The sequence below is a fragment of the Phyllostomus hastatus genome, unplaced genomic scaffold, assembly GCF_019186645.2.
Source record: "Phyllostomus hastatus isolate PE091 unplaced genomic scaffold, TTU_PhHast_1.1 phas_scaffold_760, whole genome shotgun sequence".
Lineage (NCBI taxonomy): Eukaryota > Metazoa > Chordata > Mammalia > Chiroptera > Phyllostomidae > Phyllostomus > Phyllostomus hastatus.
In genome coordinates, this window is record NW_025334040.1 from 2,509,550 (window position 1) to 2,536,453 (window position 26,904).

At 52.3% G+C, this 26,904-nt stretch overlaps 2 protein-coding genes and 1 pseudogene across 3 annotated transcripts in view; 2 read left to right on the forward strand and 1 right to left on the reverse strand.

The window, feature by feature from the left end:
* The window catches only part of TBC1D10A (TBC1 domain family member 10A), a 30,055-nt gene extending 10,239 nt beyond the window's left edge, over positions 1-19,816 (forward strand). The window contains exons 2-9 of one of the 2 annotated variants that reach the window (XM_045826899.1): positions 7,106-7,205; positions 11,223-11,330; positions 15,895-16,001; positions 16,941-17,055; positions 17,135-17,200; positions 17,908-18,097; positions 18,222-18,376; positions 18,967-19,816. In XM_045826899.1, the coding sequence (XP_045682855.1) occupies positions 7,106-7,205; positions 11,223-11,330; positions 15,895-16,001; positions 16,941-17,055; positions 17,135-17,200; positions 17,908-18,097; positions 18,222-18,376; positions 18,967-19,449 (1,324 nt within the window). In that variant the 3' untranslated portion in view covers positions 19,450-19,816. The remainder of the gene's footprint in view (positions 1-7,105; positions 7,206-11,222; positions 11,331-15,894; positions 16,002-16,940; positions 17,056-17,134; positions 17,201-17,907; positions 18,098-18,221; positions 18,377-18,966) is intronic. The other variant, XM_045826900.1, reaches the window with a different exon arrangement.
* On the reverse strand, positions 10,243-10,421 carry LOC123811021 (annotated as a pseudogene).
* Positions 19,817-22,074: 2,258 nt separating the features above from the next.
* Positions 22,075-26,612, forward strand: CASTOR1 (cytosolic arginine sensor for mTORC1 subunit 1). The gene is made up of 9 exons (XM_045826822.1): positions 22,075-22,319; positions 22,918-22,988; positions 24,172-24,359; positions 24,445-24,577; positions 24,855-24,978; positions 25,432-25,545; positions 25,635-25,717; positions 25,805-25,899; positions 26,034-26,612. Exons 1-9 carry the CDS (start codon positions 22,207-22,209, stop codon positions 26,100-26,102), a joined length of 990 nt encoding a protein of 329 aa, XP_045682778.1. The 5' UTR covers positions 22,075-22,206; the 3' UTR covers positions 26,103-26,612.
* Positions 26,613-26,904: the final 292 nt, after the last annotated feature.

Genomic DNA, 26,904 nt, shown 5'->3' on the forward strand with positions numbered 1-26,904 from the left:
GAATCTTGAGGGTGGGGGTGGGGAGGTTGAAGCTGAGCAGAGTGGAGAGCTGGGCAGAGGCCCAGGGCACTGAGGCCAGTGAAGGGTGGAGAGAACCTGTTTACCATTGTGCACTGACCCAGGGCTGGAAGGAGCAAAGCCAAGAAATTCTGTATGGGAAAGGGAGGCAGGCCCAGCACTAGCTTGCTTTGGGAGTTGGGGAGAGTGAAGCAAGCCAGACTCTCTTTCACCCGGACAGGAAGCCTAGACACTGCCCTACCTACAAGCCAGGGGCTGCCAGGCCCCAGGAGGGAGCACCAGGCTGCTACTGACTAACTCTTGCTTTTCTACACTCACAGTGTGGCCTTGGGCAGATCACTTATCATCTGGGCTACAAGCTGCCATGGCTGTCTGGGGATGGGGTAGACTCACTGGGTGCTCTCACAGGCTTCCCAGCCCTGACCATTGGCTGTTTGCACACCACCAACACACCCTCTCTTGCATTCCAGTTTCTTATCATCAGTTATTACGGTACTGGCATAAAAACTATTTATACTTTCAGTCATTACTACCTCTTAGGTTAATGAACTCCAGAAATTGTTGCCCATTGTGCAAAGTAGTTCAGCTTTTTGTTTATTCTCACTTCTTTTTCTGGCTTCAGGTGGGAGAGGGGAGCTCCCCCACCCTGTTGTCCCTGGATCTGTGGTTGGCCATATTCTCTCTCAATTTTCCATATATTCATATTGCTCACCACAGCCCTTCTCGGCACAGAGGGAAGTGGTTCTCCACTGGGCGGTGAAGAAGAGGTAAGGGAATGTGACAGGTATTGAGGTAGTATTATAGGTGGGGCACTTTCTCTTTATTGGATAGTTTAGTGCTCAAGCGGTAGCTTCCACTTCTAGGCTGTGTAACTGTGGGCAGATTACTCAACCATGTTGAGTTTTAGTGTTTTTCTCTATTAAATGGAGATTACAAAAGCTAATTCCTTAGGGAATTGTGTGCCTATGTAGTGCTTGGCAGAGCTAGTACATGGCGAGTGCTGGAAACATGTCAGCTCTTACTGTCTCGTGTGATCTTGACTACTGAGGAGGTGGCATTTCCTCCATATTATCAGAGGCTCAGAGAGCGGAGCATCCTGCCCCTTTCACACAGCCATAAAGTGGTCGAGCTGGGATCAGAAACCAGTAGTTGTAGTGTGTATATCATGAAGTAAATCCCTTAATCTCTTGGGGGCTCAATTGCTTTTGGGTAAAATGGAGATAATCCTGCCCCGCTACATGTTTTTGTGTCTGTGTATATGGACCAGTCAGATGTGAAAAGGGATGTGAAAGTGTGAGGTGAGATGCAAATACCATTTACTAGCCACCCACACAGGCTGGGTCCTTATATACCTTTATTATTCCTCCTTGTAGCCCTATAATTGTGAGGGGTGTGTTTGTTCCCACTTAAAGATGACATTGAGACTTAAGGAGGGCAAGTATTTTGCCCATGGTCTCCTAGGGGGAGGACCTGCAATGGAAACCTAGGGTGGTAGGCTTCAAAGTCCCCATTCTGCTCTCTGCCACACCCCACAAGGCCTCAAGGCCTCAAGGTGAGGAGGATCAGTCTTGTGGTTTGTGACGTTGGGCTTTCTGCTGGGGCTGTGTTTCTCTTCCTTTGGGCTGGTTTGGAGAGTAAAAGAGGGGCTTAGACTGTTTTCTTGGAACCAAGGTTTATCTGCCACTGGCACATAAAAGAGTTACAGGCACAGGAACCATACCTGATCGAGCCTGCCATCCAGAGGGGCTGAGGTATGCCTGGGCAGAAAGCAGACAGCTGGAAGGATGGGAGGAGCAAGACCCCCAGCCTGCAGTCCCAGAAGCCTTGGGAAATGGTCTTGTTCCTCTGAGCTCTTGGAAGTCCTTAGTCTCACTTTTGTGTCCTGTGCCGCACTTTCTCAGGAGAGGGCGACTGGCAAATGACAGATTGCCTAGGCTTGCTGTCTCCAACTGAGGTTGTCCTTGCAAGCTGCATTCACTCAGCATATTGGCCTCACTGAGCACTGTTACGTATGGGCTGGCTACTCAAATGAGGCAGTCTGAACACTGGAGGAGGGGGATTAGACCATCTCTAGGGGCTTGGGGGCCAGAGATAGAGCCCCATGACAGTATCTTTAGAATGGCCTTATTTCCCCACAGCCTTCCCAAGGGAGTCAGAAGAAGCACGTGAGTCACTGTGGCAGAGGGGAAGCCCTGGTTCTACCATTTATTAACTTGTGACTGCCCAAGTAATACAACCTCTCTGATTGGGTCAAGTTTTTCATGGGCCAAATGGAAATAGTAATTAATCTATGAGGATCCACCTCACTGGGCTCTTAGGGGCACAAATAAAATTGCTATGGACAGCAGTGGCTTATACCTCTGAATGCAATGCAGATGAAAGTAACCACGCCATGGAGAAAACCAGACAGGCACCTGTTGAACAGCTGTGAGGTGCATGGTGGGAGTTACAGAAGTTCAAGACCCAGTCCAGTTATGGAGGGATATACAGAGCAATATGAGCAAGCTGTAATATGTCATTTTGGACTTCATGTCTTGATTCATTAATAAATTAGTGATAGAATCAATTTGAGGGGATTAACACAGCCTTAAGACAAATAAAATAGAATAATATAAAATTGAACTAAAATATCTCAATGCATTAGTACACGTAAGAGTAAATTGTTTTGCCTTGGCTGTGTTACTCAGTTGGTTGGAGCGTTGTCCTGTACACCAAAAGGTTACAATTTGAACCCGTACTTAAGTTTCTGTCAGGGCACATACTTAAGTTTTGGGTTCGATCCCTGGACAGGGCAAGTATGGGAGACAAACTATTGATGTTTCTCTTTCACATGTGTTTTGATCTCTCTCTATTGCTCTTTCCCCCTTCCTCTCTCTCTAAAATCAATAAACATATCCTCAGGTGAGGATTTTTTTAAAAAGTAGTTGTTTTATAAAATTCAGTTATATAGGTATATATTTAAATCTCAGTGTAAAATGTATTTCTTATTGTGGGTCTTGGTTTAAAAACTTTGAGAAACAGTGTTCTAAGTCAGGATGAAAGTCTTTAGGTTGGAAAACAGTCAATGAAACCTAAGCAGGTGTGGAAGCTGAGGGCTTGACCTATGGAGACAGAAGGTTGTAGTGCAACAGTCAGGAGCTGTGGAGTCAGGCAGGCCTGGGTTTTAGTTTCAGTTCTGTCACTTACCACTACATGGCCTTGAATGAGGAATGTAACCTCACTAAGTCTTGAATTCTACTTTAAAATAGAGAGAATGATATTATGGTAGGGTTATTATGAAATATATATGAGATGTATATAAAACATTTAGAAAGAAATTGGTAAGTAGTAAATCATGTACAAATGATAACTACAATTGCTGCTGTTACCATTGAAGTTGTAGCTTTTAAGTTATATTGAGCCCTGAAAGGGTTATGGTGATTTGGGGAGGGGAGAAAAAAGGGCATTCCAGGTAGGGACGAATGAGCACAAGAGATAAATTAGCAGTGTGTGTACCAGGCATGAGAATTGTGCAACCTTAGAAGGGGGTGTTGAGATTATAGGAAAATTTTGGCATTATAGGATAAAGAACACTTTTTTTTGTTTGTTTTTGTTTTTATTTTTGAGGAAGAAAGTTTTCACAGTAAGAAACTTCAGCAATAGAGTGGCTTCATCCGGCAATAATGAGGCCCCATACCTGGTGGCATTCCAGCAGAGGCTGGGCTGCTAGAGACTGTTCTCATTAGGTTCTTTTGGTTGCAGACTCCCTCAGGCCACTTTAAGGAACGAGGAGTTTTCTGAAGGGTGAGTGAAGTTCTCAGACCTGAAGCAACCCCCATGGGCCATTTGGCCCCTTAAACTGGCCATATGGTCAGCTTCCCTGTCACTAGAAACTGGCTCACACTCTCCTTCCACTATCAATAGGAAGCTACCTCAGGGCTTCTATCCCATCATGCTATTTGCAGGGACATTCTGACCTCAACTCCATCTCATGGCTCCTTTCTGAGCATCCTACCAGGGTCAATTCACAGTGTAGGCCATCCAATCATATAGAGAAACTGAGAGGGCAAGGGACTTGCCTGTTGTAGAAGGGATTTCTACATCAGACAGCAACTTGATCAGATGCCTTCTGAGGTCCTAACTGACTAGACCAAAGGATACATGAATCTTCTGATTTTTAAAAAATATGTTTATTGATTTTAGAGAAAGAGGAAGGGAGAGACAGAAAGAGGAAACAACATCAATTGACTGCCCTGCATAAGGTCCCTGACTGGGCGTCAAATCCAAAACCTAGGTATGTGCCCTGACCAGGAATTGAACCTCCAACCACACTGGCCATAGCTCAATTTTCTGATTTTTTTTTCTTTTCACTTTTCAGAAGATTTTACTTACTTTTTTTAGAGAGAAGGGGAGGGAGGGAAAAAGAAGGAGAGAAACATTGCACATCAATCAGTTGCCTCTCGCACTCCCCCATTCGGGACCTAGCCCATAATCCAGGAATGGAACCTGTGACCTTTCAGTTCATAGGCTGGCCCTCAATCCAGTGAGCCACACCAGCCAGGGCTGAATCTTCTGATTTTTAGTAAGTGGATAGCCTGCAACTCTTAAAGGCACATCCTGTGCATAAAATCTACCTGCAGTTAGAGAGCATATGATGTGCTAAGTGCTGGGGTACAATCGGATCTTCAGTGTCATCCTTCTCACCATCTCCAAGTGGGTTAAACTCCTCTGCTGTTGCAGGAGAAGCCATTCAAATGACCATGTTTCCTCAAAATTTTCCCAATCTAAGGCTTTAAAAATCAGAACAATCTTTTAATTCACATGTACATTTAAAGTAGTGATGGATTTTTTTGTATGTTTCTGAGAAGATCTTGCCAAATCAATGGTGTAGCTTAAAATCAGTAGTGTCTTAGAATTCAGGAAATATGGTCGTTTGTTTTGTACCCACTTAAAATTCCGGTTTGAGGTTTGATGTTCAGGCTTTGAAACTACTGAAGCTGTTATCTGGCATCAGTTAAAAAAGAAAAAACACTGAACTTGAATGTGTTCCCCTGTGTATGTGCATTTGGGAGAATGGGTATCTCTGAGGCCCTGCAATCAGATCTTATCAACAAAAACAGACCCGAGGGTTGAGTTGTCAAATGGGCATGTGTTACTTGGGAATTCTTCAAAAACTGGTAATCTCAGGTGAAAGCTGTGCCCTCCGTGAGTTTTAGTTTTCTCATCTGCTTAGTGGGGGATCGGACTAGACAGGATCCATATCCATGACTGCCAGAACTTCCTGCTGACTCAGTGTGGGCACTCCGTTTCATTTAGTTAACTGGCAGGCTTATCCTCTGACTTGTATAATTGAGTGTTTTGTACGTAGTGGAAGGCAGGATGGCCTGTGATGCATGGTTCTTTGGTTTCTAGTCCCTGGGTATTGTGGGGATGCCAGACCTGATCTAAAGGTGTGGTCTCTGCTTGTCTCCTCTCAAGGAGGGAAAGGGAGTTATATTTGTGCCCTCCTTGGTTTTGCCTCTAGGTGGCGAGAGGGTGAGAAGTTCAAGACTGGGATGACCGGTGTTTGTGTGTCAAGGCTGACCAGGTTTGCCTCAGCCTGTTGTCCCTCCTCAGCTGTTCAGCTCTAAGGCTATTCTCTGGCTTGTGCAGTTCCCCAGATAAACTGCACTGAAGAAGAGGACCTGCCCTGTTGTGTCTCAGAGGCCTCTACTCTGCCAGGGCCCCACCCTCTGCTCTTCCAACCAGTAAAAGTCACAGCAGTGCATTTCCTTCCGGCAGAGAGAGAGAATCAGAACTGAGGACTGGGCCAGGCCCTGGCCTCACCATGTCCTGTTCCTTAGAGCCTCCTCCCAGCCGCCTCAATGCCTTTGACCCTGCTCTCCTTTCTGGGAGGTCAGGCAGGACTGAGTGCAGGCTCTTGGCTAGGATCTGACTTGGATTTGAATCTGGGTTTTTCCACTGATTTGCTGTTTGACTCTGAGCAAGATACCCTCTCTGGGTATCTTACCTCTCAATATCATCAAGGACTTTTTTAAATAGGGGAAAAATATGAAGCACACACACACAAAATTTAAAAATACATAATCCACCACTTTAAAAATAACTTTAAAAAGAGAGAGTGTGTGTATGAGAGGTACACATATACATTTTCTTGTTGTTTTACTGATATTGCTTTGTAGGCTAAATAGTAGAGCATGAATTAATGAATTCCTGGTGACTCACTCCTTAGAGGAAACTCGTTCACTTGAAGTACACTCTGGCAAAGCCAGGGATTCCCGCCCCAGCTTGCCCCAGGTGCTCTGGTGCCTGTCTGCCTGCTCGGAGTGGGTCTCTATGTTGAGGTGTTTTCCCCACCAGCTCTAGTGAGCGTTCAGTGCCAGTAGAATGTTAATACCATGAGGTCTAGGACTTTATTCTGGGCACAGGAGTGCTTCCCCATGGCCTGCCCAGAGGCCCTAGCCCTAGAACAATGCCGACACAGCTATGATAGCTGCTCAGTTAGTAGATGTACAAACATAGGTAGTATTTGATGGGGCTTTGATGTGTTTGTAGGATTTTGATTGGTAGAGACAACTTGGAGGGCGTTCCAGCACCGGGACTGGTATGAACAAAGTTTGAAAGGTGGGAAAGGGCCAGGGTGTAATTGGGGAAACTATGAGTAACTAGTTTTGCTGGAGTGAAGAGGTGATTATGTTATTTCTGTACTTGTTTGACTAGTTTTTTCATCCAACTCTGTACCTTGCATGTAGGCCCTCTGAAGAGGCTTATTTATCAAGACAGATCCAGTAAAGGAATGCTGTGCTTTGATGTACAGATCACAGACACTCAGGCCTCTTCCTCAGAAAGACACTGTGACCTTTGGCCCCTTGACACATTGGGGGAGTAGGCACTTGAACCTGCTGTCTCTTTGGCCTATGCCTTTTAGGGAGGGGGCAGAGTTCTTCTCATCTGTGTTAGGGTGTTCATGAGTTAGCAGTCCCAAAGGGAACAGCAGGTATGGAGGGCAGAGGGAAGAAAGGACGACTAACTGGACTGGTGGCTAAGGCCTAAGCCAAGGCCTTTGCTTGTCTTGGCACTTCTGATCACCCTGCCCTCTGCTCCACAGGCTGGAGGAAGTCCCCCTGGAGGTGCTGAGGCAGAGGGAGTCCAAGTGGCTGGACATGCTCAACAACTGGGACAAGTGGATGGCCAAGAAGCACAAAAAGGTGAGGGGCCTAGCTTTGGGCTTTGGGTAGGCAGTTGGTGGCCTGGGGAGGAAGAGGAACAGGGGAGAACTATATCAGCTTAGAGGAGTAGGGGCTTTTCCAACTGCCAGTTGCTGTAGGTATGCCCCATCTACCAGTTCTGAGATGAGAACAGAAGCTGTTTGGAGATCAGGGCCCAGCCTTCACTTGATTCTCCCACCTGACTTCAGACTCATGCAAACTTTGTCCAAGGGGCAAACTTCAAAGCTGCTCTTAGCCAAAAGCCCTTATAGGCAGCTTTCCTCCATTCCTTCCTGAGGAAGTCTTCACTGCTGCTTACCTATGGAGCAGGACTTTATAATACTCATAATAGCTAACATGTGTCAAACATTTGCCATGTGCTGGGCGCTTGATTGGATAACCCTATAATAACCTAGTCAGGCTGGTAGTAGTAGTATCCCCAGTTTACAGATGACCTCAGTATCAAAATTTGAACCCAGGTGTCTAATAATTTTAGTGCCTTTATTCTTCACCGCCACAATAAGGGGGACTTCTTCACCCTCTAGATTAATTTAATCAGTTTTCTCTTGCCTCCTGGCCAAATCAAAAAGAAAGAAAAATAATCTCACAGTTTAATAGTCTTATAAAAATGAAAACATGACTGGGCCTTTTCTAGTCTGGCTGTCTTTACGCACCACCTCTATTGCCCAGCAGGAATGTCCTTGCCCACCACTCACGTGTGTGCACTGATGCCCTTGGCCACCCCAGCAGGGTTCAGTTACTCCCTAGCCTAGTGGAGGCCTGCCCAGAGCCTCACAGCTAGGGTCTCTCTGCACAAGTTCCCAGCGCAGAGAGCAAACTTTTTGGCTCTCTGTCATCAGCTGACACACTGGTGTGGTTTAGGCTGGCATAGCTAGCTAGCTGCAGGGTCTAGCAGAAAGCTCAGGATCAAAGGTCAGGTATAGGAATGGGCCCCACCCCACTGCCTTCTTCTCTTCATGCCTGTGGCTAGCTATGTAACTTGGGGTGAGTCACTTCACCCTTAGCCTCAGTTTCCCTCATCAAGTAAGAATGATAATCCTGTTTCAAGGCTCCTTTGAGGTGGTGACTGTAGAGCCCTGTGCTCATGGGAAGAGAGGAGTAGGCCTGGGCTCTGACTCGGGGGTATGTTTTCCTGCCTTCTCACCCTTCAGCTCTTACCCTGAACTTCAGCTCTCTCTCCACTGTCTTTCGTGGTGACTAGTGGCTCTGACTTTCTTGCTGCAGCCTCCCTTGCAAATGGAAATTCCAGAGGGGTGCCTTGGGGAGCTCCTCTCAGCACAGCAGCCAGCACCACTTCCTCTTCCCCTTTGCTTCTCTGGCACTGTGGTTAGAGGCTGAGGGCCACCACAAGAGGCTTCCTCCCACTCTACCCAGAGGCTGTAGCCCTCTGCTCTACACTAGCCACCTCAGCAGTGGTCACACTGGCCCCGGGAGCTTTCCTGCCTGGCTGCGCAGAGTTGGGCTCTCCCTGTGGTGAGGAAGTCATGGCACAGGAAGGAAAATACCTGTTTCAGGAAGTGGGTCCAGACCCAATACTTCTGGGCTTATCCCAAGTCCCCAGGAGAGGGGCCCAGCCCTGTGGCTGAAATGCTATCTTCCCCCATAGGGCTCTGCTCAAGCAGTCTGAATTCAGCCAGCAGGGTGAGAGTGTGGCCTCACTCAACAGTCAGAGACCTCCTTTCCTAAGGCACTGACTCAGAGAATGATAATCCCTTATGCTTTCCTTATTAATCCCCACTACTACCTTCTCCCTAAGGCAGGCATGTGGAGGTTATCTTTGTACTGGGAGGATTCCACAGGCCAGAGCTGGGAAAAGCTAGCCGAACTCCTGGATTTCACTCCCCAGCCCCGACCCTGCCTGAGGTCATGGCTTCTTTGAGAACTTCAGTGGACTGAAGGTATTCCTGGGCTCTGCTGGGGCCGGCCAAGTATGACAGGGCTCTGATCATGTGGGGCCTGGTCTGGCTGAGCTTGACCCTGAGGGGAGCCTAAAGGGCCAGTAACTCTGGGCCGTACTGTATCCCTTTGCCAAAACCTGCCCAGACCAAGTGGCTTCCTTAAGGAGACCCTTGTCCCACAGCAGCCGGAAACTGCTCCCAGAGTCTGGGGCAGTTCCCTTCCGCTCCTGTACTCTCCCCACTTTGCACAGACAGCCTTAGAAACTTAAGTTTGGCTCCTGTGACCAGTCACTCTGTTCTTCCCCCACTGCCCTCAGCCTCTGCTTGTCTCCTTCCTGGTTCTTGACTCTTTCTGACCCTTGGAAAATTTTCTCTTGTTTGTGCTGGTCTTCAGGAAGCTGGGCTTTCTGTGTCACCCTCCTCTGAGAGTTTGCAGTGGGACTATTTGAGGGGGTTTCCAGGTGAGGGGAAGTTAGGTGTGAGCCCAAGACCCTGAGCCTTCTCTGTCAGGCATCCTCCTGGGGTGGAGGCGTGGAGAGGAAGCCATCATTTATTGAAGACAGACTGCTAGGCATGTTCCCCCCGCTCCCCATTCTAATAGAATCCTAGGTATTGTCATTCTGATCTTACTATGAATGAGAAATGCTTGGCTCAGTGCTGGATCCAAATGCACACGCAGGTGCTCTCCCTACTGCCCTGAGCTCCCATCTTTTTCATCCTAAGCCAGGCTGCTTAGTATAGAGGTTGAGGGGAGTGTCAGTCCCCCCACCCCCATTCTCACCCTTCTTGACCCTTCTTAGCCTTGAGGTCAAGGAGGACAATCAGGGCAGCTGCCTCAGAGCCTCATTCAGTCTTCAGCCCAGGGGGAACTTGCTTCTCTGCCTGGCTCTGAGCGGCCAGTGGAAAGGCATGGGGCTGGATCCCTCTAGCCTGTGTAGTGTAGCTAGGAGACAGTGGGGTCCTCTACTGCGTGGTCACCTCTGATGGTGTGACCTTAATATTTTTCCCACTCTTTGCCTCATTTTCCCCATTTGTAAAAGACTGGTTTTGCACACTGGATTTTGGCAGTGGAAGCCTTTTTTTCTTTTCTTTTTCTTCCTCTCTCTCTCTCATCCCCAAAGAGGTGCACCATTCCCAGAGGTACTACAATGTCAGGTCGATGTGGAGCAAGTTCCTATTCTATCTCCCTGCTCCAAACATCCATTTAACACATGGTCCTCAGATGGAGGATGTATCAGATGTTAAGCTGATAAGAACAGATAACTGCTTGATTTTAGCCAAAAGGCTGGTAAGTGATTGAAGTCTTTTTTTCTGATAAAAATAGTTAGATATGAATTGAGCATTGGCTGTGGATCATGAGCTACCCCAAACACTTTCTCCCTCACCTCTCCTAGTCTGTGAGTGATGGTGGAAGGCCTATGACATTTTAGCACCCAGGCCAGCTGCCTCTGCCCTAGGCTAGTGATTGTGGACACTCAGGGTTAGGGAGAGCAGACAAGAGGAGGGTTTCTTGATCAAAACAAAGAGGAAGATATTTTGATCAGCTCCCATCTTCCCTCTGAGTTGTGCTGAGACCTCTCCTCTCTAGGCTGGCCATGTCCTACTACATGGCCTCTTAAACAAAGACTGCCGTGAAAGTGACCCAGCCACTTTCTTGGTCATTTCATGAGCTACCCTTCCAGTGGCTAAAGCTGTACCCCACACCATGTGGATCCCTTCCTGGTGATATCCTGTGGGGCTTCTCCAACTTGTATTGTTTCATTTTGATTCAGAAAATGTTGATCAGGATTCAGAAACCTGTGGTAGACCTCAGTAATACCTGCATTGTCACTGGATCAGGGGATATAAGGACTCTGCCATCACCTGCTGGCTGCACATTTAATTGCACTCACCCACACCCCTAGTCATTGGATCTGCATCATAGCAATAGTAGCATAGCAATAATAGTAGGGAATAGATAGTTTCTCCCCTTTTCTGCTCTTGCTAATGTGTTCACCAAAGGTCTGCCATGTACCAGCAGAGAGGCTGGGCTGGCCCACAGCCTCTAGGGGAGCTTCCTGGGTGGATACATTGGCATGGCCCTCCTTTTGACTTTCAGATCCGTCTGCGGTGCCAGAAGGGTATCCCACCTTCTCTACGGGGCCGTGCTTGGCAGTACCTATCAGGAGGCAAGGTGAAGCTACAGCAGAACCCTGGAAAGTTTGACGTGAGTTGCCCTTCCTTCACTCTGTTGTTCCTTCCACATCTCCTGGCATCCTTCTCCTGGCAGTGATCCTCCATGTGTCCACCTGGACCTCAGCAGTATGAGCAATGGATGGAACCACCACCCATGAAGTTCCTAACTGTCCATTCTAGCTTTTTCTCTTGACAATCAGGTTTGCTTTCTTGGGTTCGGTGGGCCACCTCCCAGCTCTTCATGAGGAGGGGACACACAGACCACTTCCCTGAGTGCCTGTGGCCCTGTGCTTAGGTTCTTTGGGGACCTGCCTAGTAGGGCCACAGAAACCTCAACACTTCCTGGCCTTCTGTCCTCTACTCTTTCTTTCCTCTCATTCATGCTCAGTCAGACACAGTTCACCTGTGTTGCTTGTGGGATTATTAGCCCAGGGTGTGGCAAAGCCAAACTATATAATATCCTTAGGAGTCAGGAGCCAGTTAGTGGCCAGGGTAAGAACACTCTGTCCTCCATTCATGGGGCTTTTTGGGCTTCCCTGGGCTGGGCAGCTCCTCTAGCATGCTCTCTTAGGAAACTGTGGGAGGCATTTGGCTTCCCTGGGATTGCCCCGGTTTACCTATTGGACCTGGCCCCAGGCATGAGGCTTTCTCCCAGGCTCTTGGAACTGATGACAGAAAGACAGTGAGAAGGCTGTGAGCCACCAGCTCTTTGTTTGCATACTTCATGCTTCAGTGAACACCGTTCCCAGACAAGGGTGGGTGGAGTAGGGCAGCCTAGAGTTTCTGCATTGACCTAGAGAGGGTGAGAGCTGTTTGCTGGCAGTACTTGGCATTGGAAGTCAAGGAGTCTGGTAGAGTGTGTCTGCCTGGGTGAAGCTCTGCATTAGGGCAGTTGGACTGGATACCAATACCAGGCCCCACTCTAGCAGCCTCTCAATTTCAGAGTCTTCCTCCCAGTGGCAATATGTCTTTCATTTCATGGGGCTACATCCTGGGCAGAGGGGGAGGCTCAGGGGAGGGAGCCCCACCTAAGTCCATAGCTTACTTCTGGCTGCCAGAGTACAGCATGAGAGCTGAGAGCTTGGGCAGCTTGGCCAGCCTCCTGTTAGCAAATGTGAATGCATCCTGTGTGAACAGCAGAGCACAGAGCTGTGTGTGCTGAGTGGTGTGTCAGGAGAGGAATGGGCCACTCCTGTGGAGTCTTGAAGGTTGCTTGTGGAAGGAGGTAGATTTGCCAAGAAAGGTCTTCAGGATGCCCTGAAGCAAAGGTCTTCAGGATGTCCTGAGACAGTCCTAGGGGCTGGAACAGTGGTTTATGAGCACACCTGGAAGGGCTTTGCCTGTGAATGACATGGAGGAAATAGACAGGGGTGTTAGGCTCCTTCTGGCTGCTGAGGGCACATGAGCCCAAAGAGGAGGTATGATGAGGGGGGGCTGCTGGTGGCAGCACATACCTGTTTCTGTGCTCCCATGCAGACTGAAGTGGCCAACCCCAATCTCAGCTGTCAGGGCAGGTGCTACAGTACCTGGTGGCTCTAAGACAGAGCCTCTCCTGCAGTTCCTATTTCTTCCTCTTTTCTTGGACAGCGCCTTCCATCCATTTCTTACCTGGTTTTCTTCTCTGGCTTCACCTCATGATGACACCAGTGCTTTCAGGCTCTCGTGGAGGCTGTAGTAGTGCCAGCAACATACACCTGCCCTTTACTCTCAGCAGCCTTTCTCCCTACAGGTCCTTCAGCTACATTGTTTTCATTTTTACCCACTTGTGTGTGATTAAAAACCTTGGGCTGCTGAGGTACCAGGTGAGCACATCCTAGGAACTGACTTTTTTGTGTTCTAAGGTCGCCACCTCAACGGAACCTCAGGAGAATTTGTGGGGCCTTCCTTCCCTTTCTGACAAAAGCAAACCTGAATTGTACTCAGTATCCAGCCCTTGGCCTGACTTAGGGATGCATAGGACACAAACAGGCCCTTGTCTTGAGGGTATGTGGGGCCCTAGAGGTTGCACACCCACCTTTTCAACTGTGTGCCTGCTCCAGGGCCTTCTCTGGAAGCTCCTGGCTCCTCCTGCCACCCTCCAGCCTTGACTGCTCCATCAGCTTTTCTCTCAGTGCTCACTCTCACATATTAAGTTACCTGCTACCCCAGGTCCTTTAGTTCACTGCTAGAATACCCCCACCAATGGAAAAGGGCTCGTATGAAGTTACCTGCCAGTCAGGGCCCAGTCCTGTGCCTGCACCCACTTGGTGTGTCTGCTGAGGACCAAGCCTTCCTCCTGGGGGCCTTCCCTGATGCTGGCCCAGTCCTGCGGACAACGGACAACGTGTACTTAGTCTGCTTCCCTGCTCAGCCTTCTAGATTTCCTTTTTGTTGATTTTCTTATTTTTTTTTTTTAAAGATTGTATTTATTATTGCAGGGGAGGGAGAGAGAAAGAGAGGTAGAGAAACGTTGATGTGCGAGAGATACATCGATTGGTTTCCTCTCACATGCCCCCCAGGTGGGGACCTGGCCCGCATCCCAGGCATGTGCCCTGACTGGGAATTGAACTGGCGACCCTTCACTTCCCAGGCCAGCACTCAGTCCACTGAGCCACACCAGCCAGGGCAATTTTTTTCTTCATAAAGTTGGGGTATGAATATACATAGAGTAAAATAGACAGATCTTAACTGTGTAGTTCAGTGAGTTTTGACAAATAATATGCATGTAACTAACATGCAGATCAAGATATAGAATATTTGAAATGACCAAGAAATTACTTTTCTTTATGTAGTACAGTTGACCTTTTTAAAAAAATCTTAACCCTATGATATATTTATTGATTTTTTAGAGAGAGGGAAGGAGAAAGAAAGAGAGAGGGAGAGAATGGGAGAGAAGAAGGAAGGCAGGAAGGGAGGGAGGGAGGGAGGAAGGAAGGGAGAGGGGGAGGAAAGGAGGGAAGGACAAAAAAGAAGAGAAAGGAAGAGAAGAGAAGAGAAAAGAGATCGATTGGTTGCCTCATGTACACACCCTGACCAGGATTGAACCCACAACCTTTTTGATGCATGGACAGTGCCCCAACCAACTGAGCCACCCACCAGGGCATAAAGTTGACACTTGAACAACGTGGGGGTGAGAGGTGCTGACCCCCCATCAGTTGGAAAGTCCACCTATAACTTAAGTTGGCCCTCTGCAGTTGACTCTTGAACAATATGGGTTTGAGTTGTGTGGGTCCACTTATATAAAGGTTAAAAAAATCTGCATATATTGAAAACACTAATTTGTGAAGATACATGCATCCCTATGTTCACTGAAGCATTATTTATAATAGCCAAGGTATGGAAGCAACCTTGGTGTTCATTGATAGACAAAGATAAAGGGGATGTGGTACATATATACAATGGAATATTACTTGGCCATAAAGAGTGAAATCTTGCCATTTATGACAACATCGATGGACCTAGAGAGTATTTTGTTAAGTGAAATAAGTTGGACAGAGAAAGACAAATACCATATTATTTCACTTATATAGTGAATCTAAGAAACAAAACAAATGAACAAACAATGAAACAGACACAAACCCATAGATACAGAGAACAAACTGATTGTTACCAGATGGAAGGGGATAGGGGATGGATGAAAACATGAGGGATTAGGAAATACAAATTGGCCATTACAGAATAGTCACAGATATAAAGTACAGCATAGGGAATAGAGTCAGTAATGTTGCAATTTTATGTATGGTATCAGAAGGGTACTACACTTATTGAGGTGATCACTTTGTGAGGTATATACATGTCTAATTGCTAAGTTGCATACATGAAATGAATATAATACTGCATGCCAACTATAATTTAAAAATACATTTAAAAAATCCACATATAATTGGACCCCTGCAGTCCAACAGTTCAAATTTGTGCTGTTCAAGGGTCAACTGTACTTGGGTTCATAAATGGTATTCATGCTTAAAATGTTTACAGAAATTCAAAGAAAACAGTTAAACTTTGTTGAAATCTTAACACATAGAGATGGCTCTGAGGTTAATGGTTTGACAAATGTCATGTCCTTCCAGACAGCACTGTGTGCAGATCTCACACACACCCCCCTTCCTGAATAGGCGACACCACTAGCACAGGGAGACAGGTAGCCGAAGAGTTGGGACTGAAGGCGCAGGCTTGAGTCAACCTGGCTTCCAGGCCCAGCTCCACCGTTTTTCTAACTACAAGGTCTTGGGCAAATGACTTCTCCCTCTTCTGTGAACAGTGTAATGCGAGGACCTTTATGGTAGCCTTCCATCTTAGGGATGTGACATAAGGTGGATTCTAAAAGAAATTTTTGTAAGTTATTTCCAGCTACAGCTATGGTGCACATCCTTACCCACACAGGTCGTCCTGGGGCCAAGATTACCGCTCAGCGTTTCCAGGGCCCTGCCTTACCCTTTCTTCTTTGCCCTGCCCAGGCTTTTCCACCTGGGCTTCCTGGCCTATCTCTGGAAGGGCCAGTTCATGATGGGATTGGGTGGGCACTGCCCCTGGTGGGGGCTCCTCTAATACCTGGGGTAGTCTTATCCTCCTAGCCATCCCTAACTCCTAATAGATTCTCTCAACCTTGCTTCTAGGAGCTGGATATGTCCCCTGGGGACTCCAAGTGGCTGGACGTGATTGAGCGTGACCTGCACCGGCAGTTCCCTTTCCATGAGATGTTTGTGTCCCGGGGGGGCCATGGGTGAGCAGCCTGGGCATGGTAGTCTGTTGATGGCTTTAGGCCCTGTCCCTCAGAAATCAGAGGAGGTAAATGCATGTGGAGGTATTTAGGGGGCTCAGGAGCTAGGGAGCCTAAACTCTACTTTTAAGGTTTTATTTATTTTAGAGAGAGGGGAAGGGAGGGAGAATGACAGGGAGAGAAACATCAATGTGCCTGAGAAACATTGATCAGTTGCCTCTCACATGCCCCAAACTTGGGACCTGGCCCAAAACCCAGCCATGTGCCCTGACTGGGAATTGAACCGGCAACCTTTCAGTTCACAGGCCAATGCTCAATCAACTGAGCTGCACCAACCAGGGCCCGAACTCCACTTTTAGAGTTTTCCTTCTTTGCTTTGAGTTTAATGGGTCCTCTTGGCCTCTCCTCTTACCTCTGGGGCAACTTTCATTATTTACTCCCCAGAGGGTTAGCACTTGCCCAGCCCAATTGTTTCCTGGAAACAGGTTTTAGTGGGGAGAAAGAGGATTAGAGATAGTGAGGTGAATAGAGGGTATGTAGGAAGGGAGAGAAGTGGCAGGCCAGGACACCAAGACAGACCCCTGGGACAGAGTGGGTTGGCTGAGATGCCACAGCTTCTGGGTGAGGAGCCCATACTTCCAGCCCCAACACATCTTTACCCTGTATCTGGCATCCCGGCTTGGCCTTGCCCCCTGCTTTCTCTTTTGAGGCTCTGCTCTCACCTCTCAAATGCGGGAAGCACCTCTCTTCCTCCATCCCCTGGTCATGTGAGAGTTCATGTGCTACAGTCGGAGACTGACCCCTTAGTGACCACTGTCAAGTCACATCCCCTCTCCAGAGAAGTATGAATTCTTAGACAAGCCTGGTCTAATGGGGCACAGGTGAGGACAGTGGGTAGCAGAGTCACACCTGTCATTCCTACAATGCTTGGCCTTTCCACAGCCAGCAGGACCTGTTCCGTGTGCTGAAGGCCTACACGCTGTACCGACCTGAGGAAGGCTACTGCCAGGCCCAGGCACCCATTGCCGCTGTTCTGCTGATGCACATGCCTGCTGAGGTACCACCAGGCTCTGGGCGGGCAGGTGGGCGGGCAAGGAACACCCAGCAGCAAGGCTTTACGTCTCTTTTGCCCACAGCAAGCGTTCTGGTGCCTGGTGCAGATTTGTGAGAAGTACCTGCCCGGCTACTACAGTGAGAAACTGGTGAGTGCTTGCTGGGCCCAGGACCTGGACTGGGACCTGCCCCAGGCTGGACACCATTTGTGGCATCTCCAGGACTTTCTCCCCACAGACACTCCTGCCCTTGCTTGAACCATTCCCGGCCTTCTTTCTTTCTTCTGTTGCTTTCAAGCTGAAGTCCCCAGGCCAGCCAGGGTCAGGTCTCCCAGGCTCCAGCATCATCAGTTCCACACTTGTTTCCATTTCAGCCTTCAGCCATCTGGCTACTTGGCAGGATCGTATTTCCTCTAGTGCACCAAGTTCTTCCCTGTTTCGGCCTTGGCATATACTTAAACTTCTGCCCCTTTCCTTCCCTTCCTTCCTCTGGTAACTCCTTTCCCTCATCTTTCTGCCCTCAGGGAGCTGTCCTTGACCCTGACGAAAAGGACACCTGGCACACGCCACTCAGCATTCCTGCTCCTGCCATGTTCTAGGCACTTAGCCCTCCTCCCACTCTCCCTAGTCTTTTTGCTCCTGCGACTCATGTCTGTCTGCCCCTTTTCACTACATGCTCATAAAGGGGACTGTCTGTTGGCTCATCATTGTATTCCATAACCCAGCATGAGACTGGCTCCCTGCAGGCAGGAAGCCACCTGAGGAATGAATGAATGCTTGCCTGGTGCTGGGGGCCTGGGTGAGGTCCCTGCCCGGGCTGGTACAGGCCTATGGTCATGACTTCACTCTCCCCTCAGGAGGCGATCCAGCTGGATGGGGAGATCCTCTTCTCACTGCTGCAGAAGGTGTCGCCCGTGGCCCACAAGCACCTCAGCCGGCAGAAGATCGACCCCCTGCTTTACATGACAGAGTGGTTCATGTGTGCCTTTGCCCGCACCCTGCCCTGGAGCTCTGTGCTGCGCGTCTGGGACATGTTCTTCTGCGAAGGTACTGGGCCGAGCTCCAGGGAGCAGCCCCCTGCCCCCAGCCCAGTCCACAGGGGAGCCTCTCTTTTCAGAGGTCTCTAAAGGCCCCCTGGCACTCAGTGCCCACCCCCACCCTCCCATTACAGGAGTCAAGATCATCTTCCGGGTGGGGTTGGTGCTGCTGAAGCATGCGCTGGGCTCCCCGGAGAAGCTCAAGGCCTGCCAGGGCCAGTACGAGACTATCGAGCGACTGCGAAGCCTCAGCCCCAAGATCATGCAGGAAGCCTTTCTGGTCCAGGAGGTGAGGCCCATACCTTCCTCTCACCACTTGGAGGGGGAGATGTGTGGGCCCTTTGGAGGGGAGCCTGGTAACCCTCTGCCCGAGAGTGGGTCATTGGTGCCAGGCTCAGTGCTCAGCAGCCCAGCACGGTGTGGGTGGACCTCGTCCTCCTGTCAGTGAGAAGAGGGGGCACAGAGAGGTCTAAGTTTGTGGAGCCTTCCCTGTACTGCACCACTTGGAAATGAGAAGAGCTACAACCCACCACCCCCTCTTCTTCCCTGGTACCATATTCATGGCCTTGGCTTTAATTTCCATTTTTTCTGTCTTTTGTGGATTTTTGTCTCTTGGAGGCTGTAATTAGGTGACATATAGCTAGGCGAATAGAGTCATGAGTTGTAGGCAGCTTTCTCCTCTGAGGCCTGGGTCTCAAGGGCCTGGCTCACCACTACCAGGAGACTTGTGACCACCACAGGGACCAGACCTTTATCCTTCCTATGGTCAGACTTTAGTGACCAGAACTGGGGGACTCTAAGGCAGAGGGGGGTGCCCAGGCTGGGAGGCAGAGAGGAAGTTTCTTCTTGGTGCCCACCTGCCTGTCACTGCTCCCACAGGTGGTAGAGTTGCCAGTGACAGAGCGCCAGATTGAGCGTGAGCACCTCATCCAGTTACGGCGCTGGCAGGAGACCCGGGGTGAACTGCAGTCCCGCCCCCTGCCTAGGCTGCATGGTGCCAAGGCCATCCTGGAGGCGGAGCCAGGCCCCCGGCCCACCCTGCAACCTTCACCGTCTATCCGCCTGCCCCCAGATGCCCTGCTCCCTGGCTCCAAAGGCAAACCGAAGCCGTCCAGGAAGATTCATAAGGAGCAGGAGCAGCAGAATCAGGAGAAGGCGAGTGGGCAGCTGGACAAGACCCCAGTGCCAACTCAAGCCAAGGTGGCAGTCGCTGCAGGAGACGCATGTCCCCCACAGGATGTGCCCCTGAAGGACCCAGTCCACCTGGCCCCAGCCCCTCAGGACTCAGCTCCCCTGGATTCAGCCCACCACCGCTCCCAGGAGAGCCTGACGTCGCAGGAGAGTGAGGACACCTACTTGTAACCCTGGCATCTCAGGCCTCCAGGATGGGGTCTCCACACACCTCCATGGTTCACGGACTGACACTCCAGGGCCTGCCCACCCTCTGAGGGCTCAGCTGCCTGGCCACTGGGTGCAGAGAGTCTGGCTGGCCCAGCACAGATTCTGCCTGAGCCTCCTTATTTATTTTTTCCAGAGTGGAGCTCAGGCCAGCCCAGCTGGGGCAGGCAGAAGTGAGGGCCTCACTCAGGGCCTCCTCCTCGGGGGATGTTCCCCAGGACTAGGGCACTGACATTAAGGGAGTGGGTGGGGTGTTCTTTGTGTAAAATAGAAACATGGGTTTTTTGTACAGAAATAAACAGGCTTGTGTAGAGAGCTGGTGTGCAGCTAGGTACTGGGAAGGGGTTACCACCCCTGGTGCGTAGCATATCTTTTCCACTCCCTACAGAGCTGTCATCCTGGCCCCAGCCAAGCACCAGACCCTCTCTGAGAAGTACCTTTGCCAGAGCGAAGACAAGTCCAGGGCCAGCCCTTATTCTTGGTCCCTGTTTTCCCTCATGCCATCCCTCTGCCTCATGTCCACCACCTACCATGGGTGAGGGTCAACCCAGGAGAGTGAGGGCTGGATCCCAGTGCTGGGGCGGAGCAGGGCCTGCTCCCCAGGCCTTGATCCTACTCATCACTGATTGGAGGGGGTCCTTTAAGGAGATCCCTTCAGAGTCTCCATCCTCAAGGCCTGGCCTGGATGCTACTTGTGGCCTTGATAAGGTTCTAAGTGCTCATTCTGGGTCAGGTGCTGGTGCCAGAGGTGGGAGACCAGGAAGGCCCTCACGTGTATAACCCAGGTCACCACTGGGAGAGAGGGCAGAAGGCTGGGTCTTGGATAAAAGACCATCTGTCATTTAAGTGCCATGCGGGGCTGTGTCACCAGCTGACCAGGCAGGCTCCATTATCTCCATCTGACAGATGAGGCAGCAGAGCTGCTGAGTGAGAAAGGTGAGGCTGGTCCAAATTTATACCCAGAGCCCCTCAGTTGCCTCTCCTGACCAGGGTGCCAGAGGACCTGGCTGCCACTGAGGGCCCAGGCAGGCTCTGTGGTCACAGCTGATGACTGGTGAGGTTACGGACAGGGTGTCCCTGGGAGAGGCCCCCCTTCTGCTGAGGAAGCAGCTTTTCCAGTCAAACAATAGCGGCTGTTCCTGGCAGGCCACCAAGCTAGGCTGGGCCATGGAGGGAGGGGGGAGAAGAGGGAGGAGTGGAGCCTCCCTAGGAGCTTTCAGGCATCTCAGGGCTTCGGCCTGGAACATCTTGTCCTGGTACAGCTGGGTATACTGAGGCCTGAGAAGGTCAAGGCAGGCCATCACTTCCTGCCTCCCAACCCTGACACCTGTGGTTTTCCACCACATCTGCACCATGAATGAGATGAGGGGTTTAGCCTTTGAGGACAGTCCCCTCCCCCTGACCCTCCAGGGGACAGGTCAGGATGTGGCGGCTGCACAGTGTTCCACAGGAACCCACTGAGCCAGAGCCCGGGGAGGGAGGGCGCTGCCCAGCTTCCATCCGCCTGCAGTGGAGGCTCCCAAGTAGGCGGGAGGCCTGTGTGGGCCTGCTTTAACCTGCTTGGTTCAAAGCCTCAGATCTGAGGCTTGAGGATGCTCAAGCCAGACAGCCCCCCCACCCCCCCAGCATGCTGAGTCCTGCTACTGGGCCAGCCTTGGTGTGCTGATGCCTGCTAGCCTTGGGGTCTTAGCCCTGAGGAGGCCTGAGCAGAGCCCAGTCCTAACGTCAAAATGAGCCCGAGTTAGTCCTAATAAGCCTCAGGCCTGGGGCATCTGCCAGTGAGTGCCCCGGGCCTCCTAGGGCATGAAGCAAGTTTAGATATGCTCAAGCTAGATGGGTTCTTCTAATGGCTGCTGGCTTTGGGAGGCCTCAACAGGGCTCAAGTCCCAGGTCTGAGACCTGAGTACCGAGTGAGCCCCAGATACATGGGCCTGTGCCCTGCGGTCTGAGCCTTGGGCATTCCTGGCCCAAGCGTAGTCTTCAGGGGCGTCCTTAGGCCTGGCCACCTTCAACACCCTCCCAAAAGCATGACGCAGGGGGATGGGGCCCTTCCTACCTCTGTGACCATGGTAGGGAGAGTTCTTCCATGAGAGGAAGGAGGCAGAAAGGTGTCTGGATACTTTGTTAGGAGAGAAGCATGAGTCCCCAGGGCTGCAGAGTGGACCCCTACCCCTCCACGCTCCAAAGGTTTGGGGCAGCATTCTGGTCCCAGAGAAGCCCTGATTCTCCTCGCGGCCCTTCCAACCCATAATGACCTCAATCACAAGACCCATTTGGGGGCCTGAAAACCAGAAACGACCGCATGCCTCCTGCAAGCTTCCTACCTCAGGATACACCATCAGCCTGCGGAAAGGGCAGAGCCCGGGGAGGGGGCGCGGCATGGGCGGGGTCTACAGGATTCGACCGGGCGTTGTCAGCTGGTGATCCCAAAGCCAGAGCTGAAGTAGCCGAGTCAGTCGGGGCGGGGCTCGGCGGCCAGGAGGAGCTTGGTGAGGCTCTGGCGTTAGAAGGGGGTGCGGCCACTCTGGATAGGCCGAGCGTCCCGCAGGGCGTGGCCCTCAGGGAGCCCGACGCTGCGCGGGGCTGGGCGGTCCGAGGCGCAGCGGCGTGGACTGGGCTGCGCGGCGTCTCCTTTAAGCCCCCAGCACCGCCCCCCACCCCGCCCCCGGCGCGGCCTGGGTCTGGCTGGCTGGTGGCGGGGTCCGGTCCGCGCGGACCGCGATGGAACTGCACATCCTAGAGCACCGGGTGCGGGTGCTGAGCCTCGCCCGCTCCGGTCTCTGGCTCTACACCCACCCGCTCATCAAGCTGCTATTCCTGCCCCGCCGAAGCCGGTGCGCGCCCGGGTTCGGGGGCACAGATTAGGGTGGGCTCCACTGTCGCTCCGGGACAGGGTCTGGAGATTAGAGTCGCCACGAGGCGAGCGGGGGCGAACCGGAGCGGGCGGGAGGTCCCTTCCACCCCACCCCACCCCCGGCCGCCATCCGGCCGGGCCTTACCCTCCCTGGGACCGCCGCCTATCCGGGGCCAGTTAAGGCGCAAACAGCCTAAAGTGGGCAATGCTTAATTCCGAGCGGTATCAGATTGGGGCATTCCTTCCTGGCGACTGCGGGGAACTTCTTCCAAACGCCTCCCATCTGTTCAGAGGGGCCGGTGTAGGCGACTCCAGGTCCGATGCCCCGGGGCTGTCTCCGCGGGTGAGCCTCTCCTCCCTCCCGGAATGGAGGGGCGGGGGGCTCCTGCGGAGGTCTGGAGGCGAAAACCAGTTCGCGATTCCGGACGTGGGGCCCACACCCCACAGCCATTGGGAGAAAACTGAGGCATGAGGGGGCAGGGAGACTCCCGGCGTAGGGGTAACTTCGGCGGATGGAGCGAAGTCTACCCGCCCCCACCTCCCAACCCAGGCTGAAGATGTTCCCCACCCCCAACCAGGTGCAAGTTCTTCAGCCTGACGGAGACTCCTGAGGATTACACGCTCATGGTGGACGAGGAGGGCTTCAAAGGTGGGGGCTGGGCTGGGGAGAGGTGTTGCACTCTCTTCGCGGGATTCTCACTAGATGCTGAGATCGAATGACTCAGGAGCTGAGGCCTTCAAGGCAGCAGGATCTGCATTCAACTTGGATTCCTCAACTCACTGGCTGTGTGCCCTTGAGCAAGTCACTTCCCCTCTCTGAGCTGTTTGTTTCCTCTTATGGAAAATGGGTAGAGTTATAATTCTGATCTGATAGGGTCCCATGAGGACTGTGTTCGAACGGCACTTATCAGGCTCCGACTGGCAGCAGGACCTCAGTTATACTTGCTGACAAGAACCAGGGGTTCCTGTGGCTGTTATATCCCCATAGCCATTATTTTCCCCTGGACTTTTTTTCCCTAGTGCTGTTCATCTCCCTGGCTGTCTGGGAGCTCCAAGATTCTGAGGGTTGGGGAAGGAATGCAGAAGCAGGCAGCCAGCCCAGGGCAGGGTCCTGGGGGTTGGGGTAGGGGGAGGTCTTAGCCATGCTCGGGCAATTAGCAGCCACCTTGGCCCCAGCCCCTGATCTGGATTGGACACCAGCCTGGCCCCTCCCTGGCCTCTGGAGCTGACTTCTGGCTCCTACTCCTGCCAGCCTGACCTATCCTCACAGGCCTGGAGTCTCAGGCCAGCCAAATGGGGCTTGACCCATCTCCCACTGAACTGTTTCAGGCTTTAGTTTCCCTGTTTGTACTGCAGAAAAGTTTGGATCTGAAAGTTTGGGTCTGTTAAGGAAGAAGGGCATATCCCAGGCAACCTGGTCTCCTGGCGCCCTCTTGTGGTGCCACGCAATATAAAGCGTCAACCCACAAAATACGGTCAGGAGGTACATACTGTTACCCCATTTTACAGATAAGAAAACTGAGGCTCAGAGAAGTTAAATAATTTGCACCAGGTCAACAGTAAGTAAATGGAAAAGCTGAGATTTGAACCCAGGTTGTCTAAATCTGGAGCTCTTGACTGGAAAGTTTGAATCCTTGGCAGGCCAGCACCTGAAGCACATCTCTGTCCTTGCATACAAGCAGGTGTCAGGAGCAGAGCTTGGGGGAGGGAGATAGCCCCAGTCTTCAGACCTGGCCTTACCTTGGTAGAGCCCTCCAAGGCACTAACAGGGAAACTGAGGGGCAGGGGCCAGCCCTTCAGGCCCTGACTGGTCATGTGGCCTCTGCCTGCAGAGCTGCCCCCATCCGAGTTCCTGCAAGTGGCCGAGGCCACGTGGCTGGTCATGAACGTGTCGTCCCACAGCGGTGCAGCAGTGCAAGCTGCTGGGGTCACCAAGATTGCCCGCTCAGTCATTGCGCCGCTGGCCGAGCACCACGTGTCCGTGCTGATGCTGTCCACTTACCAGACGGACTTCATCCTGGTGAGTTTCCCGCAGGTGCCAATGTAGGGCAGGGTGGGTATGGCTGCCTGGGACCAGTGTGATATGCCATCTTCCTGTGGCCCAGGTGCGGGAGCAGGACCTGTCTGTGGTGATCCACACGTTGGCCCAGGAGTTCGACATTTACCGAGAGGTGGGCGGGGAGCCAGTGCCTGTTGCCAGGGATGATTCCAGCAATGGCTTTCCCCGTGCTCAGCATGGTGAGGGCGCCCTCTATACCCAGACCTAGGCGGGCAGGGTGGGGGGGAGCAGTCCTCTTCCCACTAAGGCCCTTGCGCAGGTGTGTCGGTGCGTGTGGGGAGAATAGCTGCCACTGACTGTCTGACAGGATAGGGAGTTGGGGCTGGGGAAACCAAGGCAGGTTTCTGCAGAACAGGATGCTACACCCAGCCCAGGCCCCTCCCTGGCCAGCCACCAGAGGGCGCCCCAGCCCACAGTCCTTTTATTCACCCTCCACCTCCTGGCTCCGCCCTGTAGGGCCCAACCCTACAGTGCATCCCATCCAGAGCCCTCAGAACCGCTTCTGTGTCCTCACACTGGACCCTGAAACACTGCCAGCCATCGCCACCACCCTCATTGACGTCCTCTTCTACTCCCACAGGTGGGCCCAGTTTGCATTTAGTCTTTGTTTTTACATCATTGTTCGCTATGCTCTGTCCCACCACCTTCCGCCCGTCGCTTGGTTCTGCAACCCTGTTCCCTGTTCTGTGTCTTGGTTCCTGGCAGCCTTCATGCCTGCACACCCTCCACTGGTGCTGTCAGGAAAGGCCCCAGTGCTGCAGCTGAAGCCCTCGGCTGTAGTGTGGGCAGAGCCACCCAGGAGCCAGGCCCTGGTCTGGCCCTCAGGCCCTGGGGTCCTTTGGAACAGGCAGGGTTCATTGTCCTCCCTCACCCCCACCCCCACTCGGAACCATTAGAAGATCAGGGTCCTAGGACAGGGAAGGAAAGCAGCCCAGAGACAGGAGGGCCGGCCCAGGAGTCTGGGGGCCGACTAGGAGGAGATGGCGTGGGCTGCGTGCCTGGCAGAGGACCTAAGCCTCCTGTCCCTTCCCAGTGCCCCCAAAGAGGCAGCCGCTGGTGATCCTGGACCCAGCTCCATCACATTCTTTGCCTTCTCCCTCATCGAGGGCTACATCTCCATTGTCATGGATGCGGAGACACAGAAAAAGTATGTGACCCCTGACCCTAAGCCAGGCCCAGGGAAGAAGGGGGTGGAGCATCAGACTCGGGAGTCACCAGGTCCCCCTGCCTCCCCAGGTTCCCCAGTGACCTCCTGCTGACCAGCTCCACAGGCGAGCTGTGGAGGATGGTGCGCATCGGGGGGCAGCCCCTGGGTTTTGGTGAGGAGCACTCCCTGTGTTTGGGGGCGTGGGGAGGGCCTGTGGGGTGACCAGGGTGACCCACATGGACCTCTCCTCAACCCTCAGACGAATGCGGGATCGTGGCCCAGATCGCAGGTCCCTTGGCTGCGGCCGACATCTCTGCCTACTACATCAGCACCTTCAATTTTGACCACGCTCTGGTGAGCACCACAGGCTGGGGTTGGGGCTCCCAGAGGGACACTGAGACCCAGAAGGATGGGGGGGACAAGAGGTGGTTCCAGCGGGCCAGGAAGTTGGAGCGGCCCTGACCGCTTCTTCCCCCACCTGTCCACAGGTGCCTGAGGACGGCATCAGCAGTGTCATCGAAGTCCTCCAGCGACGGCAGGAGGGCCTGGGCTCCTGAGGCCGGAGGGGAGCGGCAGTCTCTGTGCTCTCCCCTTGTCCCCAGGCTTCCAGAGACTTCTTTAAGCTATTTCCTCCAGCTCTGGATGAGCCCACTTCCTTCTCCTTCCTCCCTCATTCACGCAGGACCCTCCCCCCCTGCGTTCTGTATGTAAGCTGCGTGCAGGCACCAGCTCTCACGTGGACACGCGTGTCTGCCCACACAGGGGAACACGGTGCTCCGGGCTTCCACGAGGAAGCCCTCGACCCATCACTCCCTGCACAGCCTCCGGCGTTTGCACATTCCCTGCCTGAGGCTCAAGTCACCCCCGCTCCCCGCTCCCCGCACCCGGGCCCGCTGCTCCCGGGACAGGGCCCTCAGTGCCGCTCTGCCTCTGGCTGGGTGGTCTTCCCTCGCCGGGTGAGCTCCAACAGTGCCTCCCCGACACAGGGCCTCCAGGAAAAGTATTTTTACATCTCTCTTTTTCTTTTTTAAAAAAATTCAACTTGTTAATAAAGGGCTTGCAGTGACCAGTCGGGGCTGTGGTCTTTGGGGGTCGTCTGAGCCTCAGCTGCAGCGGCCGTGCTGCTGCTCGGGCCTCCTGCCTGAGGGTCCGGTGTCCCGTGCAGCTGGCTGGGGCCTGGCTCCCCTCGCCTCCAGGGTGCTAGCGAACCGTCTCCACTTGAGACGAGGATCCGAAGCTTTGAAAAGTGAAGTGAGTTAGCCAAGGTTACGTGATTCCCATCCAGGGCTGCCTGGCTCTGAAGTCCGGGCCCTTTCTTCATTCCTTGCTGCCCCCGGAGTAGCCCAGAAGGTTCTGAAC